The following is a 26,959-nucleotide window of genomic DNA, read 5'->3' as shown; positions in this document are numbered from 1 at the left end:
AGTAGTATGATGAATATCTGTATATCTGTAGCTTTCGGCCCCCCAAGGCGGGGACCTCAGGGGAAGAAAGCAGGAATCCTGTCCTGGGTCCTGCAGTTTCTCAAGCGGGTCGATGCTGCCACCTTCTGGGAGTGGACGGCACTACACCTGCCAGCATCTGCCCCCTAATCCCAGTCATCCTGCCTGACGCTGCTGCGCTCAGACCTCATGGCTTACAATTCTTCTCCCTCTTTTTTTCCCTTTAAAGTAAACTGTGAAAAAAAAAAAAAAAAAAAAAAAAAAGTAAACTGTGAAATGAAGTGCAGCACGCATATTGAAAAGTATACAAATCCTAGGGGTAGGACTTGATTGAATTTTCACAACTCCAGCCTTTTGAAGGCCTTACCTCCCCATGGCAGACACGGCTAGCCCAGCTGCTGATGCCCTTGATCAGTTCTGCCTATTTCTTTCTTTCCTTTTTTTTTCTTTAAAGATTTTATTTATTTATTCATGAGAGACACACAGAGAGAGAAGCAAAGATAGGCAGAGAGAGAAGCAGGCTCCCTACAGGGAGCCCGACGAGGGACTTGATCCCAGGACTCCGGGATCACAACCTGAGCCAAAGGCAAATGCTCAACTATTGAGCCAACCAGGTGTCTCAATTCTGCCTATTTCAAAGCCACTTCTAGAGCACCTGAGTGGCTCAGTGATTGAGCATCTGCCTTTGGCTCAGGTCATGATCCTGGAGTCCTGGGATTGAGTCTGAATCCTGCAGCTTGCTCTCTGCGGGGAGCCTGCTTCTGTTTCTGCCTCTCTCTTTCTTTCTCTCATGAATAAAAACAAACACCATTTCTTACCTTCTCCCAGGGAGGGATCCCAGGGGTCAGTGCACCTTGGAGGCTGCCCCCAGAACTGCTCGTTGTTGGTGTGTGCAGTGTGGTACCTGTACTTGGGAGCTATGAAATATTAATGTGTTCTCATGTGAGTTCCCTCTCTATTGCCCTCCTGTGAGTCTCCTCCTAAAGCCTGGTTCACAGTGAATGCTCAACACTCGTTCATTGGTTTCAACTCAATGAACTTTGTGTCTATGAGGGAAGAAATAAACCTGCCAGCGACAGAGTGGGGACGAGAGATGAAGGAAGAGAGGTGGATGACGGGTAGGCACGGGATGTCTCGGGTTCCAGTTGGGGCCATGAATTTTCTGCAGGGAGAGGCACAGTGAGATTTCAGACCCTGCCCACTCAAGGTCGCAGGAAGTCTGACTGCAGGAAGGAGCAAGGGCACGAGCGTGGGAGAGGGCCCCGAGACTGTTCACACCGGATTTCAATGGTGGGAGGGGTGCAAACCACCCCTTCCCCCACAATCGTGCAGTGCTCCAGCAAATGATCCACAGGACTCTGGGAATCTGGTTCTCATTCTTGAGGCTGAAGCTGGTCACACACACCCACAAGTAGTTTAGCTTGGAATGAATTGCACCTGTGAGCACATTCCACACGCACAGGAGCAACAGCTGGGTATCAAGCGTTCTGCCGTTAGAGGGCTTCCAGCAGAATGGGTGATCTGAGACATCTACACCATAGGGAGGAGGCACTAGTGTGACGTGGAGGTGCAAGGTGCACAGGCATGAGGGCCAGGGGGACATCAAGGGTCCTGCTGAGCCTGGAACCCAGTCTTGCTGGAGCAGAGATCACACCAATGCCAGGTTCATTACTAAGAATCACAACCAGTGAGGGGTGCCCAGGCAGCTCAGTTAAGCATCTGCTGCTCCCTCTGCACCTCCCCCTGCTTGTCCTCTTTCTCTTGCTCTCTCTCACTCTTAAGTAAATAAAATCTTCAAAAAACAAACAAACAAACAAACAAAAACCCAGTGGAACATATTCCCTATTTGTCCATTCATCTCAACAAATGGCACTGGGAACAAACTTGCAAAAGCAACTGAGGTATGCAGTCATCATAGTGACCAGGTGTAGCAGAGGGCTTTAGAAGGAAGTGAAGAATCTGAAACCACTGCCAAACCCCTCCTGCCCTGGAAGCATCATAGTTCTGTGTGTGTGTGTGTGTGTGGGGGGGCATTATACGGGGCCCCTGCCTGCAGGGGATTAGCTGGTTTCCCTGGGGTGGGTGCAAAGCTGTGCTCTCTGCTCTGGCTCAGTTTTAGAGGTGGGGTGAGTCTGCTTTCACTTGGCAGCAGAATGAGGGAGTGTGATGCCCTCTTCAGTACTGCCTGGACAGTCTGTGTGGCCCTAATTCAGAAAATCCAACAATTGATACCTGCTGGTCACAGAAAGACACCTCTGTCCCACCACAGAAGGAAGAAAAGAAGAGAGGGAGGAAGGGAGGGCAAGAGGCAGGGCAGGGTGAGCAGGGTCAGTAATCATTAGGATAAACAAAGAATTTCAGAGTGTAGAATGAGAGGGTATTTTAAGTGCCCTTATGACAAATCACTGCTATACAAGTAAGGTACAAACCGGGATGTGGCTAAAGGAAGCTCAGGATTTATCAGAGCACTAACTGGTCACTGCAGATGACATTTTACCTACTTATGAGGTCCTAGAGAGCCTGCTGCCCACTGTCCTGACCTGCTCAGGTGGCTCCCACATAGATCTGGAAAGAAGAGAACAGAAAGCCCTGAATTTCTGAAAATAAGTCTCTAACGTGGACTTTTCAGACTAAGTTCATGAACTTCCTCTGTTTCCCTGTCCTGGGCCGGGAGCCATCATGCTCACATAATCAGCTGGTTTCTAAGTATTAAGCCATGGCTCATTCTTAAAATACCACCGTTTCTATTTCTTAGCAGCCAGCCAGCAGCATGGGAGGAGCCCAATTAATAGGGTGAGAACCAAGTAAAGCTTCCCTTCTCTTCCCTTCCTCCCAAAGCTCGTTTCTGGTGTGATGAGAGAAAAAGGATGGGAGCTTTCAGTGGTCAGCAGGGCGCGGCTGCTCTCTGTCAGTAGAAACTGTGGGGAGAGCATCAGTTCAGGGCATTTCGTGTCTCCCCAGAGCTGTATTAATAGCAACAACAAAAGCTGACATGACGCCCAAGTTTACCGCTGTCTCTCACGGAGGGAGAGAAAAGGCTTCCTGAATTGCAGTTCAGTGGAGATGAGCTGCAACACATCCCTCACTGCAGAGGTCCCCAGCAGCTCCCATCCCTGTGCCCTCGATCCAGGGCTGATGTCCTGCCAAAGCTGTTGTGTTCCCCTTGCTCAGAATCAAACTGGAAGGCTCCGCCTATTTCTCTGCTTCTGACCATAGACTGTAAAGGACTGTTTTTTTTTTCTATTGTGAAGTTATATAATTGTTGTAAAAAATCTGGGAAAAAAGTCAGGAGTGCATGAAAAAAATAATAAAATCATCGATTAGTTCATCATCCAGAGAAAACTAGTGTGAACATGCTGGCATAATTTTTCCTAGCTTTTTCTCTTGCTTTGTGTCATGTGCATATATGTGAACATATGTTTAAAGGCAGAGGTAACCAAATTGCATCTATAATTTTGTATCTTGATTTTTTTTTCAGTTCTAAGCATGTCAGATGCATTTCCTTATATTATTAAACAGTCTGTATAACCAAGAGGCTTTCATATAGAAGGGTTAGACTTTATTTTCTCTTTCTCAAACTTTCAGGGCATTTAGGTTGTATCCAAACTTTTAGCTACTTGAAATAACACAAGAACAGTTTGGTGCATAAGTTTGCATTTCTGATTATATCCTTAGGCTCAATTTCTAGCAGTACAATTAGTGTGTCCAGAAGCGTGAATGTTTTTAAGGCTCTCACTATTCAAACAGCCTTCCTGCAGTATATGAGACGCTGTTCATCTCAGCCTCTTCACTATGTGTAAAATGGTACCTTACTGCCATTTAATTTGTATTTCTTAGACTACCAGTTAGGGAAACATTGCAGGGTATGCTTCTTGGTCATTTGACTATATCTTCTTTGCAAATTTCCTGCTGACATGAATTCTGGCTTGATCATTAACCTGGTATTGCCGACACACAACTGCACTGTACTATACTGTGTGCTGGCACTCCCAACCCTAAGACCAACTTCTTGTAGCTGGTTAGGAGACCTACGGAAAGCTCAAAGTACAGACCTAAGCTAAGTGCATAAGTGTGAAAGAGGGCCAGGACTCACTTAGAAAACAGGAGAGGGGGACGCCTGGGTGGCTCAGTGGTTGAGCATCTGCCCTTGGCTCAGGTTGTGACCCCGGGGTCCTGGGATGGAGTCTTGCATTGGGCTCCCCACAGGGAGCCTGCTTCTCCCTCTGCCTCTGTCTCTGCCTCTCTCATGAATAAACATAATCTTAAAAAAAAAAAAAAAAAAAGAAAACAGAAAAGAGGATTAGATCTGCACAAACCCCTGTAGTTTATACTTGATGAAATTTACTAGAATTACATAGTGAGTCCAGCACTCAGAGATGATTGAATTGCTGACATATGAGGCTCCTGAGAGCCAAAGGGGTTACCTGTCCAGAGCAAAGCAGGGGCCCACATGAACATGGGACACAGGCCTCAGGCTCCCAGGCTAGAGCTACTGCCTAACATGGTGGCCAAGAGGTTGAGAAATGAAAACAGAAGGGAGTGTCTGTAGCCCCAAATCCCTCCCGTAAGGACAATGCTACCCAAAAGCAGTTACAGAAATAGACATAAAATTCTGATTTAGACATGTGCTGGCAAAAACAGCTAAGAAAGACAAATAAGTACACATGTGGTTGACAGGCCTCAATTTTTCCTCGTAGGCCAGCTTGAAAAAGTTGTTGTAAGGCCTTTAAAAATCTTGACTGGAGAATTCTGAGTTAGTGCAGAAAGTGGGCGACTGTCAGTGCCTTTGTGGCTGACTGGTTTACTAGGACAGCTCTGCTGGGAAGGGCGTGCTCAGAGACCATTTCCAGAGGCTGTCCTTGTCCTGATGTGACCTCATGAGAGTGGACCCTGACAACTGTGCTGAGGCACAGAGAGGAGTTTCTGAACCTTCTTCAAGGTTCAGTTTCAGTACTTAAAATAAGTACATTTTCAGTACTTAAAATAACTCTCTCTTTTTTGGTGGGGGGCTGGGAGGGAATGGGGTGGAATCTTATTATCTTGCAAAGAGTTTTTAAAGATGCACACAAAATACCGCACAGATATATTTCAATTCACACGCTAGAGCTGTCCCTTGAGGTTGTTGGTAAAGCATGTTCCAGGCGTATCTGGAAGCTCTGCAAATTAAAGATTCATTTAAGTAGATACAAAACCATACCCAAAACCATATTTTAAAATGACATCAGAAATTTGCTGCCAACTTTTTTTTCTCCTTGAATATAGTTTTATTTTTATTTTTTATTTTTTTATTTATTTATTTTTTTAATTTTTGTTTATTTATGATAGTCAGAGAGAGAGAGAGGCAGAGACACAGGCAGAGGGAGAAGCAGGCTCCATGCACCGGGAGCCCGACGTGGGATTCGATCCCGGGTCTCCAGGATCGCGCCCTGGGCCAAAGGCAGGCGCCAAACCGCTGCGCCACCCAGGGATCCCTTGAATATAGTTTTAAAACCACTATACAGGGACGCCTGGGTGGCTCAGCGGTTGAGCGTCTGCCTTTGGCCCAGGGCATGATCCTGGAGTCCCAGGATCAAATCCCACGTCAGGTTCCCTGCATGGAGCCTGCTTCTCCCTCTGCCTGTGTGTCTGCCTCTCTCTCTCTCTCTCTCTCTCTCTCTGCCTCTCATGAATAAATAAATAAAATCTTAAAAAAAAAAAAATAAAACCACTATACAGGAGTCACAAAAGCAGCCAGACCTTGTCTTATACTTTGAAATAGCTAGCCAATGGATCATTTATTGGTTCGTTCATTGCTCCTACAAATAACTGTTTTGAAGCTGGAGAAATGTGTCCAGGAGCCAGAAATCATTTATGATCTTTGTTTCTAGACCTACGTAAGAAGGAAACATTCCTCGTGTTATATTTTCTCTCTATCCCAAGGAGGACGGTTCCTTTGAAAAATATAAACTTTTTTTAAAAGTAGGCTCCACACCCAATATGGGGCTTGAACTCATGACCACAAGATCAAGAGCCACACACTCTACCAAAGCCGGCCAGGTGGGCTATGAAAAACATAAAACTTTTATCTGTTTATATCAAGAGGTTACACTCGATTTACTTAAACAAATATTCACTGAGAATGTATGATGTCCACAATACTGTCACAGCAACAAGACATAATTCTCATCCCCCGGGGGTATTTTTATCTGGTGAGGTAAATAAGTTTCCACAGACAAGAAATGCAAGGAACGATGGCAAATTCTCTGACCCAGGACACAAACATTTTGACTGAAGATTAATGCTGCTAACGTGTTCATTGTTCTTTTGATGTGGACCAGTTTATTTTTACACATGAAGGGCTCTGGGACTAATGAAAATTATTTTAAGCATTTAATTTATAAACTAAAAGCATTTTCTCTACAGGAGACCTTTAATCCCTGTGTGCGAGCACAGAATGGGATGGGGGGGAGCAGCTCTGAGGGTGACGTGAAGGGAGGGGGCTTTCAATGTGCTTCATTTTACCAAAACTAGATTACAGTCTGTGTTACAGATTTTTTTTTAAAAGATTTTATTTATTTACTCATGAAAGACACAGAGGGAGAGGCAGAGACATAGGCAGAGGGAGAAGCAGCTCCCTGTGGGGAGCCTGATGCAGTACTTGATCCTAGGACCCTGGTATCACGATCTGAGCTCAAGGCAGATGCTCAACCGCTGAGCCACCCAGGTGCCCCTGCATTACCAGATTTTAAAGTAATAGATTTTAAAAGTAATGTGTTTTTTAGGGACGCCTGGGTGGCTCAGCCAATTGAGTGTCTGACTCATCATTTTGGCTCAGGTCATGACCTGATCATGGGTTCTGGGACTGAGCCCCATGTCAGGCTCTATGCTCAGCAGGGAGTCTGCTTGAAGTTTCTCTCCCCCTGCCCCTACCCCCACTCATGTATGTGCACTCTCTCTAAAATAAGTAAATCTTAAAAAAAATTTTTTTAAATAAAAGTAATACATTCTTTATCAAAATTTTAAAAACATATATCCTTTGACCCAGCATCCCCCACTGTCAGGACCTGAACCTACAGATATGATCCCAAATACTGGCCAAGAACATAGATGCCAAAAGCCACCTGGCTTTTTTTCTTTTTGGCAATAGCTGCTGGAAAACTAGGTGTTTACATATATTATGGTATATCCATGCAATGGAATACTATGCATAAATTTTAAGAATGGGGGATTTTTACAGGACGATGCAGAAAGATCACTAAGATATATTACTCAATCAAAAAGGCAAAAGGCATATATGTAATATATGTGACATTTTAAAAATGAGTATGTTCATAGAAATATGGAGATAATGCAAATTTCTTCTGGAAGAAAACAAAAGAAATTGTTAACAGGTTGAAGAGAAGGGTAGAGGGTGGAGCGAGATTTCAATGTTTGCTTTCTGTGGAGCTAAAAATCAATCTTAATCTTAGACGTGTATTGCTTTTTTCTTGTTTTATGTTTCTTAATCATTAACATGGGTTATCTGAACAAGGAGATCATTAGATATTTTTTCCCTTCTTTTTCTCTGCAATTAATAAATAGTCTAGGGAGGGGCACCTGGGTGATCAGTCAGTTATGCGTCTAACCAGCTCTGGTCATGATCTTAGGATCCTGGGATCGAGCCCCACATTGGGTTCCCTGCTCTGTGGGGTGTCTGCTGCTTCCTCTCACTCTGCTCCTCTCCTGCTCGTGCTCTCTCTCTCTCAAATAAAAAAATAAAATATTAAAAAATAGCCTAAGGGATGCTGAATTTAAGAAACAAAAACCAAAACACAACAACTGAAAAAAGAATCCCAGGAATTATGCTCCTGGCAATATGGCAGACCAGAGAGTCTAAATTATCCTGGTAATAAGTGAAAAAGCTAAAGAAGATATAAAAAAGAGGGGCACCTGAGTGGCTCAGTGGTTGAGCATCTGCCTTCGACTCAGGTCGTGATCCCAGAGTCCTGGGATCAAGTCCTGGATTGGGCTCCCTGCATAGAGCCTGCTTCTCCCTCTGCCTACGTCTCTGCCTTTCTCTCTGTGTCTCTCATGAATAAAATCTTTTTTTTTTTTTTTTTAAAGAATTGTTTTAAATGTGTCATTGAACCGGTAAACAAACTAAGAAATGAAGTTGAAATAAATAAGAGCTAGCAGATGTATCTTCACTAAAGACAGCAAGAAACATTATAAAATAAATATTTCAGATAAGGAGGAAATAATTTCAGGGGCACCTGGCTGGCTCAATTCAAAGAGTGTGCAACTCTTGATCTTGGGGTCATGGGTGTAGAGATTACTTAAAAATAAATAAACAAACAAACAAACAAACAAACTTTAAGAGGAAATAATTTCAGACGTTAAGGTCCGAGACACAAAATAAGAAGAGTGAGAGAAGATATCAGTAAATATGGAGATTTAATGCAATCCCAATTAAACTCCCAATAAGATATTTTTGTGGAATGACTTGGTGAATCTGAAATTCATATGGAAGGACAAAGGTCCAATTACAGCCAAGATACTCCTAAAGAAAAAGAACAAAGTAGAAAGATGACCTGGAACTTATAAAAATGAAATAAAGCCAGTAATTGACTAGCATAGCAAAAAGCAAAGAGACCAACAGACAGAATAAAGGTCCGATAATGGGGCCCTTGCATATATACGAAAACCTGACTACAATGGAGAGAGCACTAAAGATCAATGAGGAAATGCACGGACTGGTCCATTAACGGTACTGAGACACTACAAGCAATAGCCATAAAGGAAAAGATTATTAAAATTTACTGCATTAAGAGTTTCTGTTCACCAAAGTACACCATAAAATAAGAGAAACTAAGATCTGGGAAAAATACTTGCAATACATATAGCTGGAAAAGGATTAGCATTTAGAATAGAAATTTAAAAATTCCTACAATCAAGAGGTACATGTGTGGCTCAGTCAGTAAAGCATCTGACTCTTGATCTCAGGGTCATGAGTTTAAGCCTTGCATTGGGCCCCACGCTGGGTTTGCAGCCTACTTAAAAAAAAAAATTCCTATAATCAATGTAAGACAACTCAGAAAAGAAGGGTAAAGGACGCAAATAGGGATTTAATGTAAGAGAAAACACCGAGGTCCCTACATATATTAAAAACACACTAAATATCATCATGTGAGCATTGTCTTTTTATTCAAACATAACCCACAAAATGATTTACTATATAACCAACACTGACGTGATAAAGATGTGTGGGGACGGGAACCCTCATCTCTGTTGATCCAAGCATAGGGTTTTTTTTTGCTTTGCTTTGTTTGTTTTTTAAGTAGGCTTTATGTGCAGCATGAAGCCCAATGCAGGGTTTGAACTCACGACCTTGAGTTTGTTTTTTTTTTTTTAAAGATTTTATTTATTTATTTATTTATTTATTTATTTATTTATTTGACAGAGAGTGAGAGAAAGCATGCACAAGCAGGAGGAGCAGCAGAGGGGAGGGAGAAGTAGGCTCCCCACTGACCAGGGAGCCCAATGTGGAGCTCTTTCCCAAGACCCCGAGATCATGACCTGGGCTGAAGGCAGATGCTTAACTGACTGAGCCACCCAGGTGTCCCCAGAGAGGCGATAAATTTATAAAGGAAATTAAGAGTCACGATTTCAGGATAGGGGTTGGCTGAGGAGGGACAGGGGGTAGGGAGATGGACAGAGGACCCTGGATATATTCTAAGGGACTGGTAATATTCTTTCTTAAACTTAAATTCTAAGGGATGCTGAATTTAAGAAACAAAAAACAAAACAACAACAATTGAAAAAACAATCCCAGGAATTATGCTCTTGGCAATATGGCAGAACAGAGAGTCAAATTATTGTCCTGGTGATAAGTGAAAAAGCCAGACAAGATATAAAAAAGAGGGGCACCTGGGTGGCTCTCAGGGGGTACAGGGATAGTCACTTTATTCTTAAAATATCTATAAGACATTGAATACATCATATATATATATATATATATGATATATTTCATGGGAAAAAAGCACGCACAGAGCTCTTTGTGACCATAATGGGAACAGGTTATAGGGCCAAAAGGAAAAACATTTATCGATGGATTTGCAATGTGATTCCCTGGCTTAATCCATTACCTACTTTTATCAGAGTTCTCCATCAAGGCAGGATTCAGTCAAGCTTAGAGAAAAAGTGTGCACAGGACAGCCAGATGATAAATACAACCTCAAACGAGAAGCTGTAAAAAACTGTACAACATTATGAATTGCTTCTCTCTGCCTCAGAAGTAAAAATCTCAATCACTTAACTCAGCTAAAGAGACAAGCGCTGAAGGCAAGCCTCAGTGCGAGCCTGCAACATCACATGCTAGAACCAGGATGAAGTAACAGAAATGTACTTCAAATGGCTAAGGCTGACAGTGACGGCTAAAGTATATTTGAAAAACCAAAGTCTTCTGCTACATGTGTTTGCTCTGGAAGAACTGACACCTGCTTTAAGCTGTCATTTGTGGAACTGAATTCTTTTGCAAAGTGGTATAAATGCTCACCTGTGTCTGACCATTTTTTGATCATGGCAAAAATGACTAAAGAATCTCGCGTAGAACAAGTGCATGACGGCATGTTCCTTCCCTCCGATGTACAAATCCACAGGCATCCAGTAATCTGCCAATGCTGTGTTAAAAGGGCTGGAAGAGAGAGAGAGAGAAGGTCATTTTTTAAAAACCCGCTTTGCTACAATCAACATAAATTAGACAGAGCTACTGTAATCTGCATATGCCCTGAGTCAAATTATGTTGGAGAAAAACAGTGATTTTTCTTTTTAAAATCTAATAAGAGAAAAACTGATACAATAAGGGAGAAAAAAAATCAGATCAGTGTTAAATTATGAAATTTGTAAAAACTGTCTTGGAAGCCATTACTGACTTAAATGCGATTCTCATATAAAACAAGGACAAAGGGAAAAACAGCAGCAAAAAAAAAAAGGTATTTCTGTGAAAAAGGTATTTCTGTAAGGTGTGTACTTGAATATTTGGATTTTATCTTAATTTTTATTATGATTAGGCAATTGGGATTTGAGAGTTCTTACCAACAGGGGGCAATATGGCCTTTACAAAGGAGATGAACCTGCAGCCACTAAATGTTCACTTTAAAACAGAAATTCAGTCTTCTTTTTAAAAGAAGCCTTAAAATAAAGTCAGCAAGAGCTTTGTGTATGGTCTCCTGCATGCAAGGAGCATAGTTAGGGTAACTAACACAGGATTGCTGGTCTTCTCCCTCTCACCTAATAGATACCGTCAGTGATGGAGATTCTACAGGAAAGGCTTCCTCATACCCCATGGTTTTAATGGATGCTGGGGAGTAAAGGAAACACCACTTCCCTCTAACCTCTGGCTGTAACTCTTGAGAGGAGTCTATGAGTGTGCAGGGGTGTGTGTGTGCGTGCAATCTCTGCCTTTGGAGGATCTGTACTCCATGGTTTCAAATATTTGTAACTTCTCTTCCTTACACCTCAAGGCACTTTTTTTTCCCCCCAGCAAGGACTTGGCTCAGGCTGTAAGGACTGTAAAGGCCATATTGCCCCCTTGGACTTGGCTGAGCCTGCAGCTCAGCAGGTAGGCCTGGCCCACAGCCCCGCATATTGCATCTTAATGCAGCTTGGTTTTCTCTGGTCTCTGGGCCAGAATTCTGGTAAAATTAAAACAATGTTTTTTCTTCCTTTGTGAATAATGGTTCCTCAGAAAAATCCAACTACTAATCCATGTGACAGAAAAAAAAGGGAGGTCAAGGGTGATGGTACTCAACCCCAAAACAAGTGTGGGGTGCATTTAGATGTTGAAAGTAGCTCAGATCCATGATTTAGTCCAGAACCCGCCTAGGGAGCACTGGAGCTGGTGCTGAAAAACTAGCAGCCGCATTTTATGAGGGCAAAGAGGTGCTAAGTGGTATTCCCAGATCAGAGTCTGTGAAGGCCTCAGAAGTGTCTCCTGGTCAAGGATCCACCACTGATGTAGAGCCTCCATCATCTGTAAGATTTTTCTTTGAAGCATTCTGAGAGGTAGGGCCTGACTGCCCTGGCATTCTAAGCAACTGTTACTGAACAGAAAGCACCAGTAGCCCTTTCTAGAAGGAAGAGTCAGAAGGAGGGGCCACAGCAGCCTCCGGTCATTACCCTGCCTTTGCAGGCCACCGTTTACTTCGGGTCCCCTCCTTCCCGGATGGCCTGGACTTGGAATGACAGAATCGCAGTACTGCAGGGCACGACTCTGGCAGGGGGAGGGCAGGAGCGCCCATCTCACTGGACATGTATTATTTTACAGCCACTGGAGAGAAAAAGGGGGCATTTTTATGCGTGGACTTAGGAGAGTGATGGTTCTCCTGTGGGCAAAGAGCAGCCGGGCAAGGTCTTGGAAGTGCGGTGCTTGTGGTTTTTGTGCACTCGGCATTTGCTTTCTTTTTTGCTCATTCTCTTTATCCCCTCTCCCAATGGCTCTTATCCCCAAAGGTCATCTATTTATCTTTGTCTGAGAAATCCGCAAAGGGCTGCAAACTCAGATCTTACCGAGAGGTCTGTCCTTTCAACACTGGCCCCCAGCCCCTGCCTTTGTGAACACTGCCCCCACTCAGCCCTCAGCCACTCGGAATTCTTGTAGCTGTCTCTTCTGGCAATTATACTCACAATCGATTTATCAGTTTTAGAGATGACTGTGTGTATGTGACAAGAGACAATGCTTCCTAGCTCCCTCCTGCTCCCTACCTACGTCCCTCTCATCATTATTATCAGCTAAGTAAACAACATTACATCTTTATGGCCCCATCAGTGCGGTTCACCACAGGGCCAAGAAGGCTAGGACAACAGCATTTTCTTGCTTCTTTGGTTTTTGCATTTTTCTTGTACTTGGGATCTGCTTGGCTGTGAAGAACTGAACTTAATAATCCAACACACATGGGCAGTCCGGGTGGCTCAGCGGTTTAGTGCCGCCTTCCGCCCGGGATGTGATGCTGGAGACCCGGGATCGAGTCCCACGTCAGGCTCCTGCATGGAGCCTGCTTCTCCCTCTGCCTGTGTGTCTGCCCCTCTCTCTCTCTCTCTCTCTCTCTCTCTCTCTCTCTGTGACTTTCATGAACAAATAAATTAAAAATCTTAAAAAAAAAAAAAAATCCGACACACTGCCTTAGGAGGGCCTGTTTCAAGGGGCACAATTGACTAGCAGCTTCCAGCTGTTGTGCCTCGGAACCACTGCCAGCGTCTGCTCCCCAAAAGGGAGAGGACCAGCACAGGGATACTTCTGCTGGACTTGGGACTCTACTGGACAAGTGTTGCTCAGGGCTTCCCATTGGCCTGGCTGAGATGTTCTCAGAGTTGTGCTGTGGTCTGAGGCTCTTCAACCCATCCCTCCTTCCTGTCCCTACTTATTTTTTGGGTGTGGGGCTTGCACGGTGGTGGTCTAAGGCCTCTCCCCACCAACTCCTGCTCCCCCCCGCCCATCCTCTCAGGCGCTGCCCCCAGTGAATCTCTCGCATCTACAATTCCATCTTGGCGTCAGCTTCTTGGGAGGTCCCAGACTGATGCATATTCAAAGGGTTCGGCAGTGCTTCACCTATGAGTATTCTGCGGGTCAGTATAGCGGAAGTAGTACCAGGCGGAATCAACAAAGGTATCCATCGTGTCTGTCTCTCTCCTGGCAGCTCCCTTGCACCTAAGAAATAAAGGAAACTCATCAATTGGTTCGTTTTTAAATCTTTTTAATTTTTTTTTTTTTTTTTTTAATTTATGATAGTCACAGAGAGAGAGAGAGAGAGGCAGAGACACAGGCGGAGGGAGAAGCAGGCTCCATGCACCAGGAGCCCGATGTGGGATTCGATCCCGGGTCTCCAGGATCGCGCCCTGGGCCAAAGGCAGGCGCCAAACCGCTGCGCCACCCAGGGATCCCTCGTTTTTAAATCTTAATGTGGTGCTCCACCAGCTTTTGAGACAGCTATGACAGGTTAGTATCAATTTAGAAGGTCTTAAGAACAATGCCTTATCATGAACTGGTGATTCAGAAGATGCTCTCCCCTTGTATGGTTGAGTACAGTTTTAAAGAAATTTATAGGGCAGCCCGGGTGGCTCAGAAGTTTAGCACCACCTTAGGCCCAAGGTGTGATCCTGGAGTCCTGGGATCAAGTCCCACATCTAGCTCCCTGCATGGAGTCTGCTTCTCCCTCTGCCTGTATCTCCGCCCGTCTCTCTCTGTGTCTCTCAATAAATAGATTTTAAAAATCTTAAAAAAAATAAAGAAATTTATAAATAGAAATTTAAATCTTCAAAATAAATAAAGAAATTTATAAATAGAAATTTAAATCTTCAACAAGTAAAGGCATTATTCTCCACTTGTCTCAATTCTACCTGGCTGAAAATCTAATCACCAGGAGTGTCTGTTTTGCACGTTAACTTTTATTTTAGGCATGTCAAGATTGCCTTCAGCCAAGGCCTACTTCATGATACTTGCGAAACCAATCAATTTGCAAAGAGAAGCTGAACACCAAACATAGATGTTGTGCTGAGGAATGAACTTGGGTTTTCTCTATCTCTGTGAGGACTGGGGGTGGTGCAGAAATTGAAACCCAACAGGATGACCTTGGAAGGGAGGTCACCTTGGAGGCCCAATGGCAGTGGTGTGCTGGAGCCAACTCATACCAGCTTGTGAAAATCAAGTGTTCGCTCCTCTTCTCAGCTCGGTGACAAGTGATGTCAAGTTTGTAGCCGAAACTAGCCCTTGGTGGAAGTATCAATACTATAGAAATTGGCAAACACCACAAATCAGAAGTTCCCATCACTGAAGGACAGGACACAGAAGGGTGAAGATAGCACCACTGTTCCAGAATGAAGAGAGATCGCTGGTGTGTGAGGGGCTGAAAAGAACAAGTGATCCTCATCCTAGGGATGGGGATGTCTGGGGAGGAGTAAGGTTCCTCAAGGACCCAACTGCTGAACTGGTTCTGAAGCATGTGCCCAGTGTGATGGGCCTGTGGGACTGCACAAACCGGACGCAAAAAACCCCACAACTTCTAGGAACCCATGAGAGGATGCCCTTAGCCAAGCTTAGCGTAGGAGGGGCCCAGCGCCACTAAAGACTCCTCAAGGCCTGGATCAGCAGTGGATGCAACGAGCCAGCAACCATCAGCTACTAATAGGTAACATGGGCCCTTTGTGGCAATGAGAAGTACAGTAGGAGAACAGTTTTCATTCCAGGTTCTCCCTTCTGAGGTGTAGAAGCGGGACCAACCACCCCTCTAAATGCTGCCCTTTTGGCAGTCTGAGTCCTTGGGGGTTCTTGGAGATTCTGAGAAGCCCCGAGAGGATGAATTGTCTGCTAATTTTGCGTGCAAGGGTGTGAGTTTGCTTTTAATTTAAAAGTAAAAGAAGGCCTGCAGTTATATCTTGCATCTGTGAAGCAGTTCATACTGGCTTTATAAATCGTACCGAAGGGAACAGCCACCCCCCAAACTCCTGCTTATTAAGTAGAAGTGGCTGAGCAGAGACAAAGGAGCCCCAGATATGAGGGGGCTCTGGGACTCACCGGGGCCTCCCTCCAGGAACAGTGGTGGTCCCTAGGGGCAGATGTTTATGGGAGGGAGTCCTGTTTCCTACCACCCAGGGCTACTAGAAGACACTGATCTCAGTGCATCTCTAAATTAAAGCCACATCTCTTTATGTGGAGAGCAATCAACCAGAACTCAGGCACTATTTGGGGAAATGATTACAAGATAAAGGTTACTTCTTCTCCTTCACCATCAATGCAGGTGTCCAAGTCAGGAAGAAAATGCAGGGCTCAAATGATCAAAGGAGTAACGTCTGGCTACAGCTCGCCATGATGATTTTCTCTGTAACAGTCACGTGCGACTTGAGGACAACCAACACGTTTTATTCCTGACACTAAGAGCTAGTGTGGCACAGGCTACTTGGTAAGTGGGGCAGATGGGTGATGGTGACAGTGACAGCAGTATGATCATCATTAGCTCCAATGGTACTAACAGTGACAGTGGGTGCAGGCGCTAAGCCAAATGCTTCCCGGGCATTCTCTCACTTAATCCTTAGGAACCCTGGAGATTACGAAGTAGATACTACTCATGTCCCCGTTTTGCAGATGAGTAACTAAAATTCAGAGAGATTAAGAAATCTACCCAAGGTCTTGGAGCACAAGAGTAAGGAATCCACATCTGTTGAACTCTACTGCCCTGCTTGCCATGCTGTTCCATGACTAATGGTCCTGCATGCTCATTAGAATCATCCAGGGGGCCTTCATCAACACCACAGTCTGGGCTCCACCCTCCAGGAATCTGCAGCCAGGGTTGGAAGCCTTATCCCCACCAGACGGGTCCAGGGCTGCTGTAGCTGGTGTGCTGAAGGCCAGTGTCTCTGGCAGGGAAGCCCTTTGTCACTGCTTATCAATAAAGAGGGTGTGCTATTTTCTCCTGGAGCCCACAATTCTACCCTGAAAAGGCTCAGAGCTCCCTATGTTCCTGCCCACAAGTCCCATCTTAGATCTTAAAACCACCTAGGGATGAGGACCTGAAAGGATGGTGGTAACGCTTCCATTTACTAGATATTTGTTAGGTGTCACTGTGGAGGATTACAGGTGTTAATTCTGTACTTTTGAGTAGCCCTTTGAAGGGGTTATATTAGTTTCTGATAAGAAAATCGAAACTCAGAGAAGTTATGTGACTCTCCCAAGATCACATAGTTAGTTAAGAGGCAGGACCAGGGCTTGAATCCATTACTGTCTGACTCCCCAGCTTGGGCCTTGCAGCTGTGAGATTGTTACCTGATTGCCAACCTCATAACCCAGCTCTGTACCGGCAGAGGACCAAATTAGTTTAACATCTTCATCAAGATCTGTAAGGCAGAGAAGGAAGGAGAAAGATTCTGGAGCTGGGATTGGTTACTTATTTGTCTAATCAGCTGGTATGGTGTCACAAACACCCTATTTGCCAGCGAACTAACCGTAAAATACAATCCTACTTCCAAAGTGAGAAGATGTTTCAGTGTCTTACAGAATGAAACCCCTGTGCATACTCACCCTTGGAGCTACCACTCTGCTACTTGTGAAAAAACCTCCCCTATCATCAGCTACTAGGTGGGAAAACTAAGGCAGAAAGGAGAAAACATTTTCTATCAGCTCCAAGGAGCTCTCTGGAATATGAAAGGGAAGACAGTGGTCTTTTAGAAAGCCAGGATGAAAACGTGTAGCTTTCCATCGGTTGGCAGGTATTTCTGGTAAAGGTGTGAATGGACGCTGTTGCTTTTGCCAGCACAGAACAGAGGAGAGGGAGCTCATGCTGGGGGCCAGGCCTCAGATTCCAGCCCCTTCTCTCGAAGGTCTAGAAAGACCTAGGGTATTCTTTCCAGTCTGACAGAAGTGCCAGAAAGGGAACCGAGAGCCTGAAACTCCAGCAGGCTGCTGGGGGCCACAGCCAAGGCCATGGCTGGGGGCGCGGTTCCTTACCTAGGGCAGGAGCAGTTCACCCACTCTGAAGCCGCAGCCAGTGGGGAGCCTCCCTTGCCGGTGAAGGACGTGATGTGGGGCAAGGTGACGGGCAAATCCTGCAGAGGCACGGGTACCGGGCCACAGGCCGGGCAGTGCACCATGGGGATGGGCGTGCCCCAGTACCGCTGTCGTGAGATCAGCCAGTCCTTCAGTTTGTTACTTGTCACGTCTCCACCTACTCTCTTCTTCCGGGCTTTCTGCGTCAAGGCTAGAAACGCATCCTGCCGGTTCATGCCTGTGAACTGTGAGGGAAAGGACAGAGAGCCTATTCTTCCCTCCACAAGGACAAGCTGTCACCCACCCCCCTACCCCCCATGCTGCTATAGTCTGTGCTGGGCAGTGTTGTGACTTCATAAGCCCTTAGGTGCCTTTACCTCTGTGGCCCCTTTCCTCCTTAGGATAGTATTTTTTATTTTATTTTATTTTATTTTATTTTATTTTATTTTATTTTATTTTATTTTATTTTATTTATTTATGATAGTCACAGAGAGAGAGAGAGAGAGAGAGAGGGGCAGAGACACAGGCAGAGGGAGAAACAGGCTCCATGCACCGGGAGCCCGACGTGGGACTCGATCCCAGGTCTCCAGGATCGCGCCCTGGGCCAAAGGCAGGCGCCAAACCGCTGCGCCACCCAGGGATCCCCCTCCTTAGGATAGTATTAAGATCGCGCCCTGGGCCAAAGGCAGGCGCCAAACCGCTGCACCACCCAGGGATCCCCCTCCTTAGGATAGTATTAAAAATTATGTCTTATGACTGTGTCGAGGATGAACATTATTTTGACCCTAAAAGTTCACTTTTTCCCCTCTGATTTTAAAAGAAACCAGCAGGGCACCTGGGTGGCTCAGTGGCTGAGCGTCTGACTTTTTTTTTTTTTTTTTTTTTTTTAAAGATTTTATTTATTTATTCATAGACACAGAAAGAGAGGCAGAGACACAGGCAGAGGGAGAGAAAGAGGGAGAAGCAGGCTCCATGCAGGGAGCCCGATGTGGGACTGGATCCCGGGTCTCCAGGATCACACCCCAGGCTGCAGGCGGCGCCAAACCACCGCGCCACCGGGGCTGCCTGTGTGTCTGACTTTGGCTCAGGTCGTGATCCTGGGAACCTGGGATTGAGTCCCACATCAGGCCCCCCTGTGGGGAATCTGCTTCTCCCTCTGCCTATGTCTGTGCTTCTCTCTCTGTGTCTCTCATGAATAAATAAATAAAACCTTAAAAAAAAAAAGACATCTTTTTGGGGTCCCCTAAAAGTACCATGAGCCCTAGGTACTGTGTCCCCCATGTCTCATGGACAAACTGGCCCTGGTTCTGCAGTTCTCCTTATCACCTGAGCCCTGGGATAGTACAGAGATCATCAAATGTCAGCATTGAGCTGCCAGCAAAGAACTGCATGATATGTATTTCTAATGACTAGTACCCTGTTGGGAGAAAAATAATCCAGAAAAGAAAATTCAATATCCTAAAGCAGAAGTATTTCAGGAAAGCAGGGGAACATAGAGCCACAGCCGCAAGAACTTGAACCATTCCTTTTATATTTAAATTGCTCCCATTTCATAGAGAGCAGAGCAAAACACTAAAAGTAGAAGAGAAATTCTCTCTTCACCTGATGCTTTTTCACAGAACCAAGCTAATGAGCATCAAGTCAGCATGGAATGCCAACGGGGGGATCATGGGTATCCTGGAATTGGTTCACCGAAGATGGACTGCATACCTACTATGTGCCAGGCTTCTGCTAGGCATTCTGTCCCCTGCCTGCAACGAGCTTATGATCATGAGGCATAAAGAGAGAAGTATAGTGACTTTTATCAAAAAGGGGGGTCTGCAGTGTCTTCGGAGGCACACACAGAGCTTGCTACCAAGGAAGCACTCATACTCTGGGAGGCATCTTCTATGTTTTGCGCTCCCACCATCATATAATCACAGGACAAATGACTTCAAGCTCTCTTGAAAGGCTACCTTCTCCATTTATCACTGTCTTTACATTCCAGAAACTCACAGATGATAGGAGCCTTTTACCACCTGTTCTCCTTCCACCCACTGAAAGAATTCGTTATTATCCTATATATTCAGTCTAGAGCCAGGAGAGGATTCAACAGACTACCAAAACTATCTGGAGAAGCCAGGGAGCATAATTAACATCAGTCCTATACTAAGGAGTGCGCAGCTCTCTGGGCACTTCAGAAGCCTAATTTCAGCCACGAGTGTCCCCTTTCTTGCCCTGCAGAGAGATATCCAGGGCTCCCTTAGAGGCACCTTGGTTTGGATCTGCCCCACCTCCAGGGAACCTGCTCCAACAGTCTAAAAGAAGGTTTAAGGTTTAACATCTTAGAGCATGACTCATGTCTGGGGATACCATTTATGCAGTGAAGACACAAACATGAGGCCAGAAAATGTTGTCATTTACTCTTATTTTTAAACATCTATATTTATCTATATGCATATATATAAAATATCCTCTAGCCAGGTAATCCCAAACCTGAAAATTCTGGATCTTCAGATCTTTTTTTTTTTTTAATTTTTTAAAATTTATTTATGATAGTCACACACACACACAGAGAGAGAGAGAGAGAGAGAGAGAGAGGCAGAGACACAGGCAGAGGGAGAAGCAGGTTCCATGCACCGGGAGCCCAACATGGGATTCGATCCCGGGTCTCCAGGATCGCGCCCTGGGCCAAAGGTAGGCGCCAAACCGCTGCGCCACCCAGGGATCCCCTGGATCTTCAGATCTAATTGAATCAGTATCACACAGGCTGGGACCCGTAAGCATCTCCCGGGTGATTCAGAGACATGGGCAGGTACATGCCAGTAGTCCCCAGACTCAGTGGCACATTAAAATCACAGCAGGGGAGTTCTGAACACACTTGATGATCAATCCGTGTCTCCCACCCCATAATCTTTACATCAGAATTTCTGGGGTGGGACTCAAGTATCAGTCGTTTAGAAACTTTCCAGGTATTTCCAAAAGGCGGCCACATTTAAGAGAGAGTACTCTAAATCAGAACTGTCAACCTTTATAAGTACACGAATTGCATGGGGATCTTATTAGACTCGGGCAAGGTCTGGGAGTCTCCACTTCTAATAAATGATGCCTGCACTCCTGGTCCCGGGACCAGACTTTGAGTAGCAAAGTTCTGGGCCAGTGATTCTCAAAGTGTGGATCCTGGATCATCATCATCAGCAGCAGCAGCACCTGTAAATTTGTTGGAAATGCAAATTCATAGATTCTACCCAGGACTGCTGAATGAGAATCTCCAGGTTGGGGAAGGCACTGTGTATGTGAACAAGGCCCCAGTCGATTCTGGGGTTACTCTTGGGTTTGAGAAACACCATCTCTGCTGTCTCCCACTCACCCCTCACTCTACCCCTATCATCACACTTCCTGGCCTAGGTCAATGGCAAGGCTAAGGTCAAATCCTGCCAGACCTACCACCTGGCAAGAGAGAACCTGACCCAAGTAAATAAACGTGATTCAACTTCAGTGTTCACTTCTATACATAAGCTTAACTTTAGGCAAAAACAAGTCAGTCATCTGGGGAGAATAGAGACCTCCAGGAAAAACAGCCAATTTCAGCCACCCTCCCAAGGAATCTGTAACCTTGGAAGAGGGGATTTCTTTTTTTCCTCCAAGGAGAAGATTCCCCAAACATAGTGACTATGATAACCATACTATTCTAGGATTAGGCTTGATGTAGAGTTGATAAATTTCTAGATCTTGAAGAAGAATATGGTTTTGTTTTCATAGATTATGAAATGAGGCTGCAAGACCATGAGTGAAATGGTAGGCTGTGAAGTGCACCTGAAAGAAAATGTCTCATCAAACTCCTGTTTGGATCTTCAAGGTCAGGATTTGAGAAGCTGTCAGGCCCGTGCCACAGGGAACCAACCTCAGCAGAGCTGCTCATTCTCTCCGTGCCGTCTGGCAGAGTTTCTATAACTTCAGAGTAGGGTAGGCCCAGAGTCTGGGCTAAGGTGGTGTCTTCTGGGCTGGTGCTGGGGATTCCTATTCAGAGGGGAAAAAAACACAGAACACCTTCTTTGTAAATACCCAAGTCACAAAATAACTGACAGCATTGACACTCAGCTTTCGATTCCTAAGGGAGACTCTCTTTTAGCTATGGAAGTTCTAAAAATGCAGCACATTCCTTGGGATAATGCAGGACAGTCTTGGAGAAACCCACCACTCTAATACAACCAGTTTACCACGCTGGCATGATTTCCTTTCTTTATCCTGTGCCTCATGTCTTTAAAAAAAAAAAAAAAAAAAAAGCTGTATTCTAAAGTATATGATTTGGGATGCCTTTGGTCACTGAAATCATGAATTGCTGAGCATCTGGAAAAGCCTCTTATCTGAATTCCCTTAGTGACTAAGGACAGAGGCATTCTCTCGAGAAGCAGGGCTGACTCCTTTAGCATTTCCTGGCACCTTAGAAAAATCCACACACTCTGGAAGTGGAAAGCTGGCCACTGTGTTTCTGCACGCTGTGTTTTGTTCCCAAAGGCAATGGTACATTCATTCTGAATAGAAATTTATTGTTCAACCCACACACGCCCTTGAGATGGAGCTGAGCATAAGTAAATCGCTCATCCAGAGGGCCAAGGCCTACTCTGTTGGCTTCAGCTATTTGTCAAAACAAGCTTGTTGGTGGTTGGCTCTGCAGGGCAGACCTTCTCAATCTTGGCACTCCTGGTATCCTGGATTTGTGAGGCTATGCTGAGTATCGTAGGATGTTGGGCAGCCCCTGGTCTCTGCCAGTAGCACTCCCCTGAGTGTGATAGAAAAATGACTGCAGAATTGTGAAACGTCCCCTGGTGGCAAAAATCGCCCCAGGTGGAGGACTCCTGCTGTAGAGTCAGCTGTCAAAATTGTTGATGTCCTTGCAGACACAACACGTCATGTGGCCACCAAGAGGGAAAACTAAGGACAACCCACAAAGTGCTTGAGTCAGATTTCCGTAAAGGGCCTCTTTGGAACACTGCCCTACAAGGGTGATTTAGTGTTTGGGAGACATGTTCTAAAGCTCCTTGGCAAGATGGAAAGCTCCATGGTGTGATGGAAAGTTCTGTGGTGTTCCAGCTGAGGTAACTGACAAAAGGCATCTAACAAGGCAAATAAATGTTAAGAGTGGACCTGAAGGATATGGAAGGCTGATGACAAATGGCAAGCAATAAGTATTAGTGGAAAGTGTTCATGGGCAAGAAGGGAAAGAGCCATTTGCTACGTTCCTGAAGCATATGGTTTGGAGTAACCAAGAGAAATGTTCGAATGGAGACACTATGGCCAAAATTTATTTGACCACATAAAGAATGCTCTGGACCACAGTGTGGGTTATGTGGGGCTCAGCAGGATGTGAACTATTTGTAACGTGCAGGTGGGATGGCAAAAACAGTTGCTTTTTCTCTTTTCTATTTCTATTGCTTGTTCTTGGAAGGCAAGAAGCAGTAATTTAGAAAATGTTAATAATGGAACTGCGGGAAATCAAGACAACAGGGAAAATGATTTCCATGCACATCCAAAAAAAAGATTTTTTTCTTCTTTCAGGATTTTTTCTTTTTGTTAAGATTTTTATTTATTTATCTGAGAGAGCACAAGCAGGGGGAGAAGCAGGGAACCTACTGAGCAGGGAGCCCGATGCAGGGCTTGATCCCAGGACCCTGGGATCATGACCTGAGCCAAAGACAGATGCTTAACCAACTGAGCCACCCAAGCTCCCCTCTTTCAGAATTTTCAATATTGTGCCAGTAATTTGATTCAAATTATATTCCCTACCCCCAATAGAGCAAAAAGCCACATCAACAGCTTCCTTTATTGCTTCTCTTGGCTGGTTGTGTTAATGCATCTTACTAATTATAAAATACATAAAAATAATAGAAGGAATTATTTCCCTCAAGCAACACACTTTCTAGATTTAAATGGTCAGAAGGGAACGACCCGAATGGCTTAATATCCATTTTCTGTTTGGATGTTTCTTCAAATCACTCTGTCAAAAACTGATCTGGGAATCACGATGGAAAACATGATTTCAGTAAGAAATGCTATTTTTTCTGGGTGCCAGGAAATTGAGTGTGGAAGGAACATTCTCTGCAGGCTTTTGGCATTTTGAGACTGGCTGGGATCTGCAGCGGGAATGCCAGGGGAGAGGGGCACCCAGGTCCATCCGAGGGTAGATCTTGGACCAGCTGTCGGCAGTTCTGTCCTTGGTTGGCCCCCAGCCTCTGTGAGGTGACAACTTAGAACTCCCAGGGCTGAGCAAGGCTCTGGAGGACCTCCAGTGCATAGCTCTAAATGTGCCTTCGACCTGACTGCTGTGTCATGGTCCTTTCCCTAGAGGGCTCAAGTTCACCTCCTCAAGCCTTCACTCAAACCCTGCCCAATCCATCATGTGTGCTCAGCATGTCCAGCTCTGCAGTTGCTGTTGGTTCTATGAGCTCTGAAATCAGATTTCATCTGAGTTGTGCTCTTCCCCATGTCATATGTGCGAGTCTCACCAACTAGTTCTACTGGCCAGACCTGTAGGCCAGACACTTTTTGTTATTCTTAATAGCAACTAGCAAGGTGTGATATACTGGATATGTTTTCAAAAATGTAGCTCTTAAATAGTGAGTGGCTAAATGAAGAGGCATATCATTTTTCCAAACAGGTAAAACAGACCGTGAATCAGCAGTGAGCTCTTCCAGTTGACAGCAACAGGCTGGTATTTGGATCTGAAGCCTGCTGAGTGTATTAAGTTGATTATATTTTAATAGCTACTTACCTATTTTGGAATCCAGAGAGCCCTCAAAGTCAGCTTTGGCCAAGATAACGACAGGGGCCTCCTGCTGGGTGAGCATGTTCACAGCCATCACGGGTGTGAGGCAATCTGAAAATGAGAGCGAGTGACAGCTGGGATATTAAGACCATCTGAGTCTCTGAGGAGACAAGTGAGAAAAATAAGCACTAAGACTTCTGTTTTGTGCTAATTGTTAAAGAATCTGTTCTTTGAAGGTATTAATGGATAATTCACACCAGGAGAAAATCAAAAGCTTATGCAAATACACAAAAAAGTTCATCTATGTTCAGAACCAAAGAAGTGAAATGGGATTTTTACTTGGATGGTAAAGATGCTCCCACCACCTCCCTTTCCTTTTGAAAAATACCTCAACTATACAGAATAAGCAATAGAAAAATCTATGATGACTAAGAAGATGTCTGAAATTCTAAATCCTAACACCTGAAGATGGAAGTGGACAGGAACATAGAGAATAACTAAGCAGAGGGCACGAGAGTTCTGGACATACGAAGATAGAACAGTTCTTCCCACCTACCCTTTTTTAGGAGATAGTGCAGGATGTGTTCCAGCAAAACAAAGGGGTAAATCAAGAAAGAGACAGAAATGGGATCTAGGAAACAGGATCCACCAAAGGAAAGAAGATCAGGACACTCTCAAAACAAAGATAAGGGGAAGCCCTAGGATGGCAGATGGGCAGCAGAGGCCTTGAGAGTGACCAGGTCAGGCCTGAGCAGGATGGAGGGCCCAGGGAGCATCTTCAGGGGAAAAAGGAGAATCAATACTTTATCTGACAGGTTGGAATATGTAGAAAACTCTATTGAGAGGAATTTTAAAGAGCCTCTGGGAGGGTGTGGGAAGACTTAGAAATTCAAGGAACACAAAGCAAATGAAAAAAAAAAAGGACATCATTAACTTCAGGCAAAACAGAAAGTATATTACCAAAAGGAAAATGTAATCATAGTATACTTGGCTCAGTTGTGAATGACATTTATGTAGTCATAATAAAATACTTAATTTGGAATTATCCAAACTGTGTCATCTTAAATGAAGCTTGTTACAACCACCACAGCAGGGAGACATTAATAGATGAATCGTTACTGACTATATACAGGAATGGAAGCATGAAGGCCCAAACACAGTCCCAACGAAAGAAAGGATGAAAGGGGTAAATTAAACAATCAGTGAGTTTACTTGAGCTTATTCCAACACAAGCAACTGAAAATAGTTATAATTTGTGAACTCTTACTACTTATAGTTGCCATATTTTAAGACTTTATACAATTATCTAAAATCTGTTTTGTAAACCCCAAAGTTAGAATATGCCCAGTAAGTAAGATTTCTTCTTTTCAAAGAGGGTAAAATAAGCTCTATAGGCATCTAAGCCAGCTCTTCTCTTCATTCACCTTGGTGGGGGTAGTCAGGAAGCACAAGACAGGTTATAATGGGGCAGAGTAGCATGTAACCCAAACGGATCTCCAGGGTAGAGGTTCAGTAGCACCAATGGTACCAAAGCTAAGAGGCACCTGCTGCCCTCAGCTGTCTAAGTGGCTGGCACTTCTCAAAGTGGACATGAATTTTTCTGATTCTGTACTGCCCCTTCTCAAAAACATCACATGATAAAATGTGAAGAGAAGGACGGAAGATGAGGGGAAGTGGTATATGAGTAAAAGTCACAGGATAATGTTGAGAACTGGTGAACTGGGAGGGAACAGGGTGGGCATATTATCCGGACACATGGAGGTCTGTACCATAGAAACAGCTGTAGCACAGAGTGACAGTTGACCCCAGACCTGCATTGCCTTCTGACTCAGCAACAGAATGCTTAGTTGGACACACGTCTGCATAGTTCACAAGAGCACTGCTCCGCCTTCCTTACACTATGTGTGGTCATGGGGTATGTGCAGAAGCAACTTCTAGGGCATGCTCTCAGAGGGAAGAAGGATGTCCTTCTTTCCCTCTTTCTTACTTACATCACAGATGATATGTAGAACATCTCAAAACACACAGGTAAAGACAGGACCCTTGAAGGGCAGAGTGGGAACACAGAAAGAGTGTTGGCTATGACTCATTCACAAAGCAGACTTGTTATACTTGCTTTGAGATTCATGTGGCCAAGAAATAAACTTGTCTTATTAAGTCACTGTGTTTTCAGGACTCTGTTGTAGCCACCAAACTTATATTCTAAGTAACACATACCTAAAATGATATGAAGTGGCTGGATAAGGAAGCTCCTGCCGTTGTTAATACGTTTTGACTTTTCTTTTTTTTTTAATATTTTATTTATTAATTCATGAGAATCAGAGAGAGAGAGAGAGAGAGACACAGGCAGAGGGAGAAGCAGGCTCCATGCAGAGAGCCCGACGTGGGACTCGATACCGGGACTCCAAGATCATGCCCTGGGCTCAAGGCGGCACTAAACTGCTGAGCCACCCGGGCTGCCCCACTTTTTGACTTTTCATGTGATACACATATATCACTTGGATCTTATAAAACACAAGTTAATTTTTAAAAAGTGAAATTGATATTAAAGTAATCTTGAAGTAATATCATTTTACACCTGGTAAGTTAGCAAAAACTTTTAGAAAGGTACCGTCACTGTTTGTGAAGTTGCTCTGAAATTTGTGTATCATTGTACATGGCATTATAAACTGATAACAGTACTTTCAGAAACCAGTAAAGGCAAC

General features: G+C 44.5%; 1 protein-coding gene across 4 annotated transcripts in view; it reads right to left on the bottom strand.

The window, feature by feature from the left end:
* Window positions 1-26,959, bottom strand: part of LARS2 (leucyl-tRNA synthetase 2, mitochondrial) — a 157,495-nt gene that overhangs the window by 32,441 nt on the left and 98,095 nt on the right. For all 4 annotated transcript variants that reach the window (XM_041762667.1, XM_041762666.1, XM_041762669.1 and 1 more), the window contains 5 exons: window positions 24,261-24,365; window positions 21,393-21,508; window positions 17,471-17,754; window positions 13,583-13,681; window positions 10,532-10,669 (listed from right to left, as the gene is read on the bottom strand). In XM_041762667.1, coding sequence (XP_041618601.1) covers window positions 10,532-10,669; window positions 13,583-13,681; window positions 17,471-17,754; window positions 21,393-21,508; window positions 24,261-24,365 — 742 coding nt within the window. The remainder of the gene's footprint in view (window positions 1-10,531; window positions 10,670-13,582; window positions 13,682-17,470; window positions 17,755-21,392; window positions 21,509-24,260; window positions 24,366-26,959) is intronic.

Source organism: Vulpes lagopus, chromosome 7 (genome assembly GCF_018345385.1).
Source record: "Vulpes lagopus strain Blue_001 chromosome 7, ASM1834538v1, whole genome shotgun sequence".
Classification (NCBI taxonomy): domain Eukaryota; kingdom Metazoa; phylum Chordata; class Mammalia; order Carnivora; family Canidae; genus Vulpes; species Vulpes lagopus.
The sequence above is the reverse complement of the archived record's forward strand: the minus strand, read 5'-3'. Positions and strand labels throughout refer to the sequence as shown.